Source organism: Echiichthys vipera, assembly GCF_963691815.1.
Source record: "Echiichthys vipera genome assembly, chromosome: 16".
Classification (NCBI taxonomy): Eukaryota; Metazoa; Chordata; class Actinopteri; order Perciformes; family Trachinidae; genus Echiichthys; species Echiichthys vipera.
In genome coordinates, this window is record NC_139841.1 from 17,486,396 (window position 1) to 17,503,066 (window position 16,671).

General features: G+C 41.2%; 1 protein-coding gene across 2 annotated transcripts in view; it reads right to left on the reverse strand.

The window, feature by feature from the left end:
- Window positions 1-245: 245 nt before the first annotated feature.
- unc5cb (unc-5 netrin receptor Cb) overlaps window positions 246-16,671 on the reverse strand; it is a 114,089-nt gene continuing 97,663 nt past the window's right edge. The window contains exons 9-17 of one of the 2 annotated variants that reach the window (XM_083930241.1): window positions 14,207-14,398; window positions 12,264-12,626; window positions 9,798-9,885; window positions 9,469-9,640; window positions 5,209-5,442; window positions 4,372-4,521; window positions 4,111-4,275; window positions 3,178-3,356; window positions 246-1,878 (exon numbers count right to left, since the gene is read on the reverse strand). In XM_083930241.1, the coding sequence (XP_083786367.1) occupies window positions 1,719-1,878; window positions 3,178-3,356; window positions 4,111-4,275; window positions 4,372-4,521; window positions 5,209-5,442; window positions 9,469-9,640; window positions 9,798-9,885; window positions 12,264-12,626; window positions 14,207-14,398 (1,703 nt within the window). In that variant the 3' untranslated portion in view covers window positions 246-1,718. Of the gene's footprint in view, window positions 1,879-3,177; window positions 3,357-4,110; window positions 4,522-5,208; window positions 5,443-9,468; window positions 9,641-9,797; window positions 9,886-12,263; window positions 12,627-14,206; window positions 14,399-16,671 lie in introns of both variants that reach the window. The other variant, XM_083930240.1, reaches the window with a different exon arrangement.

Here is a 16,671-nt window from a genome sequence, read left to right on the forward strand (position 1 = left end):
TATCGCTCCTGTAAGATTCATTTTATTAAACTCACAATGCAAACAAATGAGATCCTCGTGCTCCATTTTCAATGTTGCATATAAATATAATTTATTATTAGTCTTAAAAATTCTTTCTTACACTTTGTACAATAACTTGACATGAAATGCAAGCAGTTGCGAGGAACATCATGAGTGTCAGAAACAGAGAGGCTACATTCTCACTATACACAATAATAATTATGAAGCTGAAGAACAACTAGGGAATCCAAAAAGGCCAGCCCACTGAGAATGTAAAGATTGTTTTAGAAAGATGCAAAGTTTGCATAGACTGCTTGACGAAAACTGGGACAACTCAAGAAGCAACGGAGAACACTTGGAACTGTCAAAGAAATGTTGCATCTACAGCTACCACATATTTGTATGCACACAGTCAGTGTCATAATAACATTGATGGCATCTGTCATTAATGTACAATCACCGGTAAAAGTCATTCAGTTCTGAACACAAGTGACACTTTTTGAAATGACGTTTGATATTTAGATGATCGCCCTCTTAAATTTAAACCTCATACACTATGTCAATTATTTGGTACAAAGCAGTTGCATTGGTCCTACAAAAATAGACTTATTTGATTCACCCTTCTAGTATCTACCTCTCCCATCTGCCTGGTCTCCTCAATGTAGACAATACCATCTTGGACAACATACAAATCATCAGCTGTAAATTTGACTCAGATAGGGAAAATTATCTTGTTCACCTCTTATTTAGGGTAACAGACAGGTGTGAGTGTGTAATTAGCCAAATGACCCGATACTAAACATGCAAAGAAAGCAAAAGAACAATAACCAATGCAACTCATCAAAAAATATTTCAAAGACCTTAAAAAAAAGAAATCATGTAAAAATCACACATAATTGAAAATCAATATTTATATATGACATGAATAAAAAGTATTAATAGTAGTTACGGCAGCAACACTAAAGCTGTAAAATGGTTACATTGATTTTCTTCTGTACATGTAAATGCGTAAATACTGCAGGAGTCCACCGGGGGGTGCTATGGTACAGTTAAACATAATGGAACGGGAAACAAAATGTGAGGACACTGCAAAATCTTCCATAACAGGCAGCATAAAATACAAAAAAAAAAAAAAAGATATGTTTAAATAGGCATATTATTAAATACTATGTTATCACAGAACACATACTCGCCCATGGAGTTGCTATGGAGACTGGTTTTGGAGAGTGAGAGATGCTTCCTCTGATCCTTGCTCCTTTAATCCTTTGACCTTTTGATAGCGTCTCACTACTCAACCTGTTGTCTATGGCAAGGGCATTTTCCAGATATCCGCACAGTCCATCCAAATAACCGGACAGCTGTTTCCAAGGAAACTAGAGCCAAAAATATCAAGTCGTTGTACCAGAAAAAGAGAGAGGAACAGCTAGAGAGAGGAACAGCTAGAGAGAAATGACAAAGATTCTTGTTTACCCTCCAAGTTTTTATACCTTGTGTTGCCAATGTTTAACTGGGTCATGGCTGAGTAGACCTAGCTGTTTTTTCCTTCTTACTTCTCTGAGTGTTCTCACTCACACACACCGACACACACAGTATCTGTGAGCATGTGCATTTGTCATTGTGATACCAAATGACACGCCTGCTTTTCAGCGTCCCCCTCTCTTATTTTCTCTTTATGTCTTCTTCCTCCCTGGAATTTCACATTCCCTGGTGGGCAGATGTCAGTGATCAGTCGGTGCAAGAACTAGGCTGTCATGGCGTCCCATCTCCTCCAGTACCTGGGCCAGGCGACTGAGGTTGCCATCAGGAAAATGCTGGGCCTCCCACAAGTCCAAGATCACTCCCGTAGGACTGGATTTGGTGGCAAAGTAGTTAAGATACCTGAGTGAACGATTGTGACAAAACAGAGAGGAGTGGGTCAGAAAAAGGACGGAAATATGTATGAATTCACCCTCTCTGAAAAGCTGAAAGTCTGAAAAGCTCCACTTAAATGTCTGCCCCCCTCCCGAAAAAGCCCAATCTGCCCTGATTGGTCAGTGTTCCTGAGTCTTCTGCACATGCGCTCTTGGTATCCCTGCACTGTCGTTGCAGCCAGGAATGACTGTAACGGCGCTGTGGCGGCACTTTCTACTTATATATAGTACAGCTGTGATATCACATCCATACAGAAATCCTGTGGATTGAGTGTTTTGATAACTCACAGTATATATGTAGCACCTCGACCTGCTTTATAATAATTTAATAAAATGGTCTCTCACTTTTTATAACAGTGCTCATTTTTGTAGTTTTCAGTAAATGAAGTTCTCTTGCAACAAGCGCAGCACAAAAACAAATATAATTTATATTAAGTGAGGAGAAAGGTGGGGAGAATATCCAAGTAAGATAATAATACAATATAAGTAAATAAACAAGGTAACATTACTTTCAGAGCATATGTGCTGTAAATTATATTTTAAAATCCTATTTTTTCAGGTTTTTATAGATTTCACACAGTTTTCTTTAAACATTCAAAATAAACACTGGATTTTTATGTGAAAAAAATGTAAAAATGAACTAATATAGCCTATTTATACACTTCTCTTCTGTATGTATCATCACTGTGAATGAGAGGTTGATTCATGTCTCTCCTTCCTTCATGCCACACTCTGTCAGTGGTCTCGTCAATCTGCAGCTGCTGCATGTGATAAGGCCGCCCCGCTGTGCTGGGACCTTATAAATGGACACACACTGTATCTCCATCACACAGACACAAACGCACACACACAAGACTATCAAAGACACATGGGTGACGTTTTCAAAAGAGAAGCGTCATTCTATCTTTGTCTCTTTCTGTGTCTGCCTCAGTTCAGTCGAACTCAATTAATCTCAATTTAGCAGATGATTATCAAAATGAGTCACATTCCCACAGAGCAGTCAAAATCAAATACAAACAGACTAGTTATCTACAGTATTATTCTCTGTACTATCCTGCTGCCAACTTATCGTGAAAAAAAAAGAATTTGGCAGCCACAATTCACAGTTTTTGAAGAATATAATTATTTGTAGGTTTTTTTTTTCTTGTTTTTTTCCTATAAAAAAATAAATAAATAGCAAAGCCGAATGACAGCCCATTCCTGTGGCCAGACTGTGACCGCTAAGAGCCACTCCGACTCCCTCAGACAGTCGTGTTCCTTTACCCACCTGTCAAGGTTAAGTTTGTGGGCTAACATCCTCCAGTCATTCCCCCTGGTCTGTGGTGCATCAAGACTGCCACACAACTTCTGTCGGATAGAGACGGGGATGCGGAAGGCATTGGGCCCCACTAGTGTGGTGATGTTACTGGCGGGGTCCAGCAGAGATGTGTCAATACTCTGGGAATCCTGCAGACAGACAGAGTGACAGTTAGAGACAGACAGACAGACAGACAGACAGACAGACAGACAGACAGACAGACAGAGACTGTAGCATTGGCATTTTTTTCCAGCATGTACATATTTTAACGGCATCTTACAAAACGAAAACAGCAAAACTGATTTGTGGCGAGGACGATTTATTTTTCTGGATTTTATAAAAACTGAAAATTATTCATTTTATTATCATCTATTTATTGATGTGAGCTGAGTGATTTTCAAATGTATTGCGTCTAGAGGATTAAGTGCTAGAGGTTTGGCTACAGAAATCAGAACAAGACCCACGGACAAATGAACCAAGGCCAGGCAGGGACACAGCTCTGCACTGCATGTACTGTAATTCATCTCATTACTGAGCACAAAGCCTGAGTGCTCCGCCATCCCTCAAGCTCTATCCTCCTGGCCAGATGGCCTTTGTGAAACAAGTGCAGCAGGACTAGAGGGTGATTATTCTTCCTCTGCTCTGCATTTGCCCGTCATTGACAGGACTATATGAAGGCCGCAGGGTCGAGACTCCCTGTCTTCCACCTTGTCAGTCTTTGTGAACATTGCCGAAAGAGGGAGGAGGACATGAAAGAGAGGGTAAATTTGTTCGCATATATCTTTTGTGATACATTGCTCGTTTATAAACAAGGACAGTCATTCTTTTAAGTTTTTATAAATGGAAGCAATAAATGTGTTTAGAGTTTAGGCTACAATTTTAAAAGGCAAGTATAAACCTTACCTCTGACAGTGTAGTGTCCAGCTGAAAAATTTGTCCTTCTCCCTCCACCTGGCGCACACATATCTTACAGGCCAGGTCCACAGTGCTGGAAGAGAACCGCTCCAAGGTAAAGCAACAGTGGAGGTTCCTCTGCGAGCCGCTCCACACTTGCTGAAAGGAAAGCTCCTGCAAATAGGTGAAGAGGGTAGAAGATTTACTGAGGTGGCAGAGAGCATGTGAAAAATAGTGCTTTTTTTCTGAAAGGGTGTATGACCAGTGTACCTGGTACTTGGCCAGTAGTTTGCTCTTCCACAATGTGTGGGGTACATCGTGGATGGACAGTCTCAGGTTGTGGGTGCTGTCTTTAAAGTTGAGAGTCTTTGGTTCATCCAACAACTTCCCACCCATTTGTTTCTCCATCTGTAGGACTTCCTGAATCCACAAACAGACACTTGTTAAGTATATGAAACCATGTATACTGACCTTGAAAAACAAATTTGTTTACTTTTGTGCTGCCGTAAACAGCTGTTATTTGCTACAGCACTTTCTTGCATTTGCTCTAATGTAAAATTGTAAATTAAATGGTTCAACAGCAGATTCATCACTTTCCCTCAGGGCTTTATGAACCTGAATCTGGACCTCCCATCTGAAACCAACTTCAATGTCCTTGCAACAGGATCACTATCACTTCTCATTACCCATTCTCAAACTTAATAACCGTGTTTAATATCCCTGCTCAGTATAATAATCCTTCCTTATCTTTCCCACATTTTGGAAGATAGAGGGAGACAACAGTAGAGTGGAGGGATAAAGGTGACTTATTTTGCGTTGGTGCAGCAGCTACATCTTTCTAGGAGAGGCAACATTTTTCAAATGCAAGCGCCTGTCTCCCATTATTGTGACGCACCAACACAAAGATTTCTCATTCTGCCTCCCACAGCTCATCTGCTGGCTATGCCTACACACAGACACAAATTAACTTTTCAGTCGGACCACTACACACACAAAACATAATTAATGCTCGCAAATGCATTTCATTTGGGCTACATAATATTTTTGCAAACACAAACACAAAGACAAAAGAACGGAAAGAAGACAAGCAACCTGTTGTGTATTTACCTTGAGTGCATCCTGTGTGTCGTCCAGGCAGTAGACTCTGATGTGATACTCCATGGCGGGGCAGGTGACAGGGCCGAAGATGGCCAGTTTGAGGCGCTTGGTGGTTGAAGCGCTGAGAGATTGGCCCACTAGGCAGGAGGTACCCAGTGTTTCTGTCAGGATGTGGCAGGACTCATCGTCCATTTGGATATAGCATGGCGTAGTGAAATTTTCTTCTCCTACTACCACCACATCCTACATGTGGTCAGGAGAGAGAAAGAAAAAGTGACACAAGTGTGGGAGATAATAAGCTGAAAAAAAAAGACATACAGTCAAGGGTTTCATCATTTTTGTTGGCGAAATTGTGATAGCATTTGGAAGAAATATACAGAGGAAAGAGCTAATTAAAGAAGCATTTCTCATCCTACATTTTTGTAAATAATACCAAGTACTCCATTGTGCGTAGCCAGTAGCCGTCAAATGCTTCACAGTCACAGTGTGTTCCCCATTTATATGTGTTGAAACTGAGCAGAATGTAAGTCTAAATTGATGTAATACACAAGTAAGAAACTGTGTACTTAAACTTCATTTGTCTTGTTTGCAGTAGGCGATGTGAGTGGGTATGCCTCCCCCTTGTTAGTAAAATGAGCCATATACATGCCTCTTAACGACCTGCCACCCCTTTCTCCATCCCCTAGTACCAGAGAGAGTGCAGAAGTAGAGGGGTTGTTTGGTTGAATGTGTTAGTATGACTCATTGATCCTTTATCTGACTGAGGTTTTTGCGTGTTAAAATCTATGGCCCCGACCATGGCTCTGAAATTTCAGCTGTGTATTGATAAATCCATGGCACTGTCCATCATGAAGAAGTAGCAGACAAATTTGTAATTAGGACTTTTTCTCCTGCGTTGTGGATCTAAAATATTCTTTAAACTAATGAACAAATCCCCTATTTGTGTTTATCAAACTGCCGTGTATTAAACCCTCATTAACTTCAACTCAGTTGACACTTTCAAATCCTTTTATGACATAAAATATTTTTGTCAAGTTGGAAATTGATGGCTAAGTTGGGAGAAGAGATGTGAAGAACTGGCTTGTCTAACTTCATGCTCAATTTATTGATATTACAGAACATTTCGATTATGTTTGATTGAAAATTAACTGAATTTCAATTTAAGGGCGAACGTACAATTATGGGTCATGACCTTTTCTCATAAGCTCTGTCCTTAAAATATTACACTTGGCAAGTGAGTATTACTTATGTCCGACACCCTGCCAGTGTGTATTGTGAGGTAATAGATGATGGAGTATCCAGACCAAATGTAGTTGACCCCTGTAATAGCACTAATGCCAGGACATATTTCTCTTTCATTAAGAGCGTCTGGTCTGAGGAAGCTTTCTCCCTCTCTTGATCTCTCTTGATCTTGCTTTCTCTCTTTCTCCCTCTAATCCAAACACTCCTCTGAGCAACACATTGGCATTAATTCAGTCTATTATGAGAGACAGAAGAGGAATTACAGTATTTTATTGTGAGCTAGGCCGTTTAACAGCAGTATTATGGCTGATCATTAGACTCTTTAACTGCTCCTGGGAGATGGCACTGGGGCTCCTTAGTGGGGGATAAGTAGAACACACAGTGGAAAAGTAGGCTTTTGCGTCATACATATGTGTGCAGGCACAAACAATAAAACATGTAAATAAACGCACACACACACACACACACACACACACACACACACACACACACACACACACACACACACACACACACACACACACACACACACACACACACACACACACACACACACACACACACACACACACACACACACACACACACACACACACACACACACACACACACACACACACACACACACACACACACACACGTTTGACTGCATTCATCAGCAGAGAGTTTTTTCTAAGAGGCGTGGGTGGATAAATCTTTGTAGAAGAGTTACTGAAGCAGAAAGCCCCACATGTTCCTCATTATATGACCTGCTGTCTTCATCATCATCACAACACCATGTTCCCTCAATGACAGTGTGTGTGTGTGTGTGTGTGTGTGTGTGTGTGTGTGTGTGTGTGTGTGTGTGTGTGTGTGTGTGTGTGTGTGTGTGTGTGTGTATGTGTGTATGTGTGTGTGTGTGTGTGTGTGTGTGTGTGTGTGTGTGTGTGTGTGTGTGTGTGTGTGTGTGTGTGTGTGTGTGTGTTTTGACGGGGGAGGAGGTGCGGTATCTTGGATGCCAGTGGAACTGATTTTTCTCACTAGGTGGTGATGACTCTCTATATATATATAAATATCCAGGGATTACTTCTTCCGAAGAGCTCATCTTTCCTATTTCTACTGCAGTGATGAATACACACTTTGACAGAGCATGTCATATAAAGCAATATTTCACTCATGCAGCATGGAGGCTGGCCTCATATAAAGGAAGCTGCCGTCGCCTTGGATATTACCATCTGCTTTTTTGACAGGTCAGAGATGTAATCAATAGCAGGAGTGTAATTACCACAGGGGACAAGGGAGGGGCGTGCATCCCCTCAAATATATGATATATGAATATTTGTCTTTGCCAATATTTGTAATGACCAGATATGTCATCAGATCCTCTGAGGTTGAAAGAAAGATACTGGTTCCCCTTAATATTCAAAGTTAAAACTGACTCCAAAATGCACAGAATATGCAACGTTCACTGAACTCTTCATGTTTCATGCTGATGTACATGTCACGTGTGTAGCTCAGGAGTACATATCAAAGTTTTTGGTTATTTTGTGCCCTCCACATAAGGGCTGGTTTAATATCATGATGTTTTTTTTTTAAAAAACTACCTTGATATCGATATTGCAGGGTTGAGTACTGGTGTTTTCATGAAATATTTACACAATGGGATGAATAGAAGAGGTGAGTTTTGATTAGTGATTTGAACATTGACAGGTGGGTGCTGTCACGGATGTGTTGTTGTCCATTACTGAACATCCCACAAGTAGCTGCTGGGTAAAGAGAAATACAAAGCAAAATAAGCTTTTGTTCCAGGTGTGTGTGGATTTGGCTACAAACAGACTGGTGATACAGTTGGTTACCTCCAGATTGCATCAGACTGTCTGTATACACGCACTCGGTCCCCTCCCCAATGTCACCCTTGATCAATAGTTATTTCCTCCTTAAAAATACTCAGTCTACACTGAGCTTTATTGGCTGCCCCGAGTAATTCATCAATGTCACAAAGGCATGTGGGGCCAGTCTGGCAGCTTTTCTCTGCTCCATAAGTCATATCATCACATCAGCGTTCGGGATTGTGCAAATACTTCCTGAAAGTGATGTTATTCAAGCCACTACTCAATAATGAGCTGACAGAAGGCCATATATTAGATATAGGCTGGCTAAGTAGTTTCAATGTGGCTGGCCTCTACAGTATACCTGCATAGATTCCAACTACTGCTTCAACATTTTCCTAAATACCCCCTACACATAATCTGCTTGTGGTAATTGTACTGTTTTTGTGCATGCGTGACAGAGATAAAGTGCGGAAGAGAAGGAGAGAAGAGAAAGGTAGAACACATTCACATCGCTGCCCTCAGCAACCAAACTTATCATCATCAGCACTGTTAATGATGAAACACACCCGCGCGCTCACACACATGCGCGCACACACGCACACACACACACACACACACACACACACACACACACACACACACACACACACACACACACACACACACACACACACACACACACACACACACACACACACACACACACACACACACACACACACACACACACACACACACACACACACACACACACACACACACACACACACACACACACACACACACACACACACACACACACACATTACACCAAAACAAAAACTAGTCACTCATAAAGGTAGAATTCAACAGTCTGGGGAATTAAACAGTCCCAGTCTATTCCGTGCTATCAGAGGTTTACTATTTCAGCAACTGGTTACAACAGGGGTTCGCTCTGAGTTTCACAAACAAAGCAGGTGGAAGTTGATCCCCTTCACCTCTTCCATGCTATCATCCCATGCCATTTCATCATTTTGTTTTTCCTGAAACCTTTCCCCTTTGCTCTTTGCTGAGTGGAATTTCCAGCTCACTAAATGCTGTGTGCTGTGACTCTTATTTAAGGTGGCAAAGATATCATTTTTAACACTTCACATGAGTGCCAAAAGCAAATTTTCCAAACTCAGGATCATGGCGATAGGCATTAGAGTCTGCTGCACAGTTTCATTCCACATCTCACCTCCCAGTGGTTCTGCTGTGACTGGCTCTTGAGCTGGATCAGCCAATCCTGTTGTCCGTCAAACACGGCACAGTGGTGCATGGTGATGATGAGGGGCCGGGTCAACAAGGCGCCGGGGGGCCCGCAGCTCACCACAGGGCTCAGCACTGTTTGACCATCTTCCACCGAGGGCCTGGAGGTGCACAGAGAATAACACACATACAAACGCACACATACACACACTGTTTAGTGGTGGTGTGACAGTTGTTTCGATGTTATGTGTGACATGGTGGAGCTGACAGGGGTAAACACAGCTCTTGGGCATTGATGTGGCAGGAGGCACTGCGTACCTCATGTTGTCCTTCCTCTGAACCGTCACATACATCTCATACACTCTGCCCTGAGGAATGGCCCCTGCTGGAATAAGCAGACTCACTCCTGGAGAAAACAAAAACAGACAGTGTCTCGTAAAAAAAACAGGCATATATAAGAGTTGTGAGTTGTCAGGTAGACCAGAGGAGTCTTTACATATTTGTGCTGCCATTGCCTGTCATAATTGTGATTAGTAGGTTTCTTTTGTCAATGGTCCCATATTTTGCCGTTTCAGCACCTGCGTCTTTAAGCCCCCACTTTAAAAAAATCTCTGTCTGCTATGATTGATATATATACTGTATATATATATACTATAGTTTTGACTTCACAACCATGGGAAAGTCCTGACGACTCGTTTTAAGGTACAGTTTCAGAATATTTGCTGTGTGCATTTGTCTGTTGATTGAGCACTTGGATACTCACAGTATTTAAATAGCACCTCAACCTGCTTTATAATAAAACGAACATGAAAAAAATACTTTTTTCAATATGGGACCTTAAAGTGCTAAGTCAGTGAGACCACAGAGAGGGCCAGAATAAAAACTAAAAACATATTTGTTATCTCTTACATATGTATAGTTACATGGTGCAACAAAGGTCTGTAATGCTCTAGTTTTTACATATAACTGTACAAAAATATTAAACATTTTATTTAGAATGGATCTATCTTAATTACTGCATTGGTAAAGACTTAAAGCCCCGGTGAAAAGTGATAATTATTTTATTTAGTATAGTGAACTGAACTGAACTGAATTCCCCTCAGCCCCACATATAGAAACTATGGTACTGGTATTGTGTGACATTTCATTTCTAAAATCAATGATCTCTCTTCTCTTCATAGCATTCTCATATTGCTGCAGCCAGCATGATTTACATTTTTCCGTTTCGGATTGATTTGATGTGATGTCCTGTCCGATGTATTTTTCAGGACCCTCCCCCCCACATTCCGGCATGGAGAGACACACAAACACACACACAGAAAAAGACAAACACACAGTCTTTCTCACTCTGGAGGGGTTTCTTAGATAGCTCATTGATTTCCCATGTCCTTGTACTGAACTTTTCAAAAGGTGACAGACAGCTTCTCTTGCTAGCTACCAAGGCAATCACAACCCTGCCACAGGGACGTCTGACACACTGGCACTCTCCCTCACAGCAAAGCTTCAAAGAGATGGGAAATGCATTTTAAGATGCAAAATACTAAACAGCCACAGTGACGATGCCACAAAATATTTTATTACCCAGACACACGAACAGATCAAATATCAAATGTGCTCTTTCCTCTCTCTCTGCCTATGTAACATGATGAGGTGGCTGAGCGCGACTAGCAGCCCAGGACATTTTTACAGGAATCAAAACGAAAAAAGAAAAACTTTAGAAACTTGAGAAGCCGGTGTATCCTTTAATGTCTCTGCTAGTTTGTCTCTGCCTGTCAACATTCAACTGTGGCATGTTACAAGCAGCCCACACGTTTGAAGTGAGGACAGCATGGCAAATGTAAGCTGTCTGAAACAGTATACCCCTACGTCAGTGCTCCCACTGCACACACACCTCAGGTATCCATCAACCCTTGTCATACTGTGTGCAGTCTACACACTGATCGGTTGCTTACGGTTGAGCTTACTATTTCAAGGTCACATCTGTGTGAGTAAAGGTTATCCTGGTAAAGGTGGAAAAGTAGCTCATACATCTGGAACACGGTTTAAATTGTAATTCAGTCTCGTTTGTGAGCATTTTAAAACATACCAGCAGGCCTTCTCGTTATTAGATGTGGCACATTTCACCATGTGTATTGATAAATATGATTATTTGAGTTTCTTGAGAGTTGATGAGAAGACTGATACCACTCTCATCTGTCCGCTAAATATGAAGCTACATCTAACAGCATGCTAAGTTAGCTTAGTAAAAAAGACTGAAAACAGGAGGAAAAAGCTAGCCTGACTCCGTCAGAAAGTAACAAAATCTGCCTACCATCACCTCTAAAGCCAACTAATTAACACTTTATATGTCCACAGATAGAACAGCTGATGGATGATCTCCTCTCCATGTCGGACTATATTGTGTCAGACTATATCCATGTCACACACATTCACATGTTCTCACATTCACACACAGTACACACAAATGGAGGTACTTTTACTAAATGCTGATGAGAGGAAGAACTCATAAAGCACCTCAAAGGAGAGCCACCAGGTAGATGAAAACATGCAGCTTCAATCAAAACAGACAAAAGACAGCTAATGAGTTTTAAGATGAACTAAGAATTTGCTGGAACTTGCAGATCCCTCTTTCATGAACGAGAGCTCATTTACTCCTTATTCTTATTGCTGCATATTTTTAAATATTAAACAGATTTTGCCTGGTTAAACATAAAAATATTGACTGAATCCCAGATCAAAACACACAAATCTGAAAACAATTCCTCTCATTGTCTGTCACAGTACCTGAGTTGGGCACGATGAGGTGTCCTCCTTGGGAACTGAAGGAGCCCAGTGCAGTGCAGGATGGATCCCTAGTGCGGAGCAATGTCTGGGTCTGTGTGCGACGGCCCATTGTGCTGTCACTGTTGTCCAGGAGGCAGTGAGGTAGCTTAGGTGACAGTTTAGAGGAAAATTCCCCACCCAGGTCATCCTGCGGAGTCACTAAGCCTGAGGAGTTGTACACCTTAATCTTCAGGTTGGGAAGAGGGTCCAGCAGAGGGGAATTGGTCATGGGGATTTTGTCAGCCACGTCATGGAGGGCATAGACGGGGCCACGGTACATGGCGGCTGCTGACGTCAGGTCAGGGGGTGCTGTTAGGAGATCAGCTGGAAAAGGAAATAGAGTCAAGTAGAGTTAATGTCTTAAGAGACGTTCTGTGGTCATCATATACTCTTTCGAACTGGGAAAACTAGTAAGCAACCAAAATCGCCATGAGGAACTGAAGTGTTGGCATCAATGAGCAAGACTGCTGCCTGGCTTTACTCATTTGTTTTTCACTCATTAGGGAGGTCCAGTTCACCACCAAGAAACATTACTCAGTCAGAGAAGTTATACTGTAGGCGCAGCTGTGATTCATGAGTAACAGATGGCATCACTAACGCTCAGTTTACCCAGCAGGTATAAGGATAAATGCTCAATCGCTGGGCTGAGTAGGTGGAGTGGTAGCAGTGGGAGCACTTTGTCCTCCAGCTTCTCCACTACCTCTGACCTCTCTCTGTATTTCAACAACACCAAGTTTCCAAATGATACAGATGTTAATGTACCGGTAAGTCAGAAAAAGTGTTCAAATAAGATAAGAGATGGCCAGAACAATGATTAATTATAATATTTGTATAGGCTTTGTAGTAGTAGGAGTTTGTTGTTATTATTAATGCTTTATAAAACATAAATTACTGTAAAGCCATAGTAGTGCATGATTATACACACGCACACACACACACACACACACACATATATATAAATATATATCCTTAAACCTATTTAATCAAAGGAATATCCAAATTACAAGGATTACACAGGGGTCTAAAAATAACAACCAGTATCAATTTTAGACCAATCAAATTCCCTTCTGACCTTAGTTCTTGGGGTTCAACTACACTAGACAAACAATATCATTTAACATTACGGTTTACTTTGGCAAAACAGGTTTTGTGTTTTTAATTACTGGATTAGTGAATGTCTCTGATGTGTGTTTCACAGTGGCAACAACACAAAGAGCACATTTTGGTTTTAAATACCGAAATCTTAATTTTCCTTAATTTACAACACAATTCCATTCATCTGTCTGTTTCCCTGCCGTCGTTCTGTCCAGCTTACTGCCGCTGTCTTACTTTCAAGTCGTGCGTCACAATAACAAATCTAATTGGAGTTTAATATGCATCACGCAGACTGGCCTTATTATGCCTTAACGAAGGGGCATAGTTCGGCCATCCATAACAGCGACAATCATTTTAATAGTTTCATCACCTCGCCCGCACAAACATGCTGTCTGTATTTGTCTCACAAACTCCCTACTCATCTACAATCAAAAGGGCACATTTACATTCACCTAAACACTAACACACACATGCTACCAGAGCAGGTGAGTCAAACATATACCTGACCAGGTTAATACTTTCGATGGATAATGCAATCAAATCCCATTGGCTGACATCACAGGTATGACATCTATAACAGGGTATTGAACCCCAATTTTTTGTTGTTGTTGTTTTGACTGAAATGTGTCTGTAGCACAGAGTATCAACCACTGTCAATTAGCAGAAGCTAGGATCCATGATGACGTTCACTAGCTCACACACTGGTGATGTAGAAGACAGGAAATCATGTATGCAAGTGAAAACACAGACAGGAACTCATGCATGTAGGCAAACACAAAAACAAACACATATCTATCCAGTGCCCCCACCTTTTCGGGCAGTCTTGATGCTGACTGGCTGGAAGCCTCCATTGAGGGCGGATGTATCAATGATGTCAGAGTCAAAGTCGCGGTGGTTCTTCCTGTAGATGAAGAGAGCCACGACGACCGAGATAACCAGGCACATGATCACCGCTATGACAATGCCCACATACAGAGCTACATCATCTGTACTGGGGGCCACTGGAGGAGGAGGAAGAGGGGGGAGGAGGGGGGAGGGTTGGGCAAGAGAGACAAAAGACAGAATGAAAAATAGTGTTTCAAGATCCCATAAGTAAATCAACAGCTTTCTTTCTCAGCATGCAGGAGTTGTGATGAAGCCATTATCAGCAGACTAATATCCTGCTTTAAGATTGAGCCGGATATTAATAACCATCTACTGGGAAATAAATACATACAGTATATCTGCCCTCTTTTTTGTGTGTGGTTAATGCCGGCCCACTGTGGCAAATAATTTGGATGTTGATTAAATAATATAGGACACTCTTAATTGTCAAAAGTGAAAAGTGATAACAATGCAATTACTAAAGAAAGTGCAGTACAACTTTATGTATTTTCAGCTTTGCTACCCCACATTCACATTAGTAAAGTAAATACATTAAAGGGCCACATATCTTTTTTGATTTTTTAAAATCAGGATCATTTTCCAAAGTGTTTCTTGTTGTTATACTCAGCTCCGCCAACTTCATAGGTTGTATACCATGATTGTACAAATAATTAGAAAAAATATATAATGATGATAAACCTCATAAGAAAAGACTGCTCCAGTGCAACCCAATGACACACTGTCCTAACAAGCAGTCGCAGAAGCAAGATCAAAAGTTCTGAAGACGGAGATGTAGATGTTTTCATCTTCAAATTACCGTGCTCTGTGTTGAAGTTCACAGTCTGTCTTTGTCTTTGTTCTTACACAGTACAGATAAGATCTAGACATAGCTTGCATTTCTCAAATATGTCTTTCATCTCTGTCTCCCTCGCAGAATCTTTCTGTCCATTTTCCAGCTGGAGAAACCTATGTGATTAGCAGGCCTGGCATGGATATAGTGGCTGTTGGAAACGCAGACTAAGACAGGCACTCATTACCCATCAGACCTTTTAATGGATGCCTACTGACAGTTTGAACTCTTTGTAGTGTTTGGTAAAGAATGTCCTTCACTGTCACCAAGTTGACAAATGGAGAGAAACTCTTCTTTAGAGATAGCGAAATGCCAGAAGGCATGTGTGAGCCTGTATCTGTGCATTATATGAATACACACTTTAGATGTCAGAGGGCTCTACAAAAGTCAAAGACTGAAGCATATAAACACATTTATATTTATGAGAGGATCAAACATATATTGATAAGAGAGACATTTCTGGTTTTGAGATCATTTGAATATGCAAATGGTCAGAAACTGCACCAGTAGATGGCAGCATCAGCCATAGAGCCATACGCAGCACTTTCAGGGCATGCATGATGTTGAGCATTTGTGTAAATTAGCCTCATGTGTCTCAGGGATACAGATGGCACTCAATCTGTGTCTCTAGTGTTCTCTTGCACAAAGGAGGAGAAGAGGGAGAAAGGCAAGGCAACGGAAGGGAGTGTTTTTGTGACACCAGGAAGCCATAAGTTGTGTTCTTTTTTTTTTTTAGCTCAGTCTTGGTCTCCAAGAGTAGCAGCAGGTAAATTATTTTTTCTCTAGTTATGACTTGATGTTCATTTAGATGGATAATAGGTTTTAAAATCAAATTATGTATTAAATCTAAGTATGCCAGTCAGTTTAAAATCCATTCTATTTAATGAATGAATCTCATCAAAATTAAACTGGGTACGACCTTCACCAGGGCATTCCCTTTCACAGTATTAACATAGTGATTAAAACATAGATGAGAGTTTCTTTAGGTTAAGATGGACTGAATGACTACAATTAAAAAGGCGGGGGAAGACTTTGTTACCCTCGGTACCCAGGAAGGACATGTGCGGCCTCGCCCTCTCTATTCAGCCTTAACTGAGACATCACATTAAAGAGGAGTGTCAAGATATGTCCTCATATATTTTAGGCCTCTAATCCTTCTTCTAGCACAGACACGCACAGAAAACAGAGCAGGGAGCCAATGATGAAAGCCTGAAAATGTAATTTCACTGTGCTTCCTCTGCCAAGCTTCCCCGCAGTTATTTAACATATATCCCCCCCACCCCCTCAGTCGAACAATCTTCCATCCACACTTTGATGATAAAGGCAGCAACCTGCTAAGTGTACGCATTAAAATGTATCACTTAGATTAATACATCCCTTTGAACATGAGCCATTGTCGGAAAGGGAAAAGTACAACAAATGGAAATGAAAAGGATTACTGAACACTTCATTCTGTGAGGACGCAGAGATTTACAGAGGAAGGGTGAAGTAGAAGAGAGAGAGAGAGAGAGAGAGAGAGAGAGAGAGAGAGAGAGAGAGAGAGAGAGAGAGAAAAATACA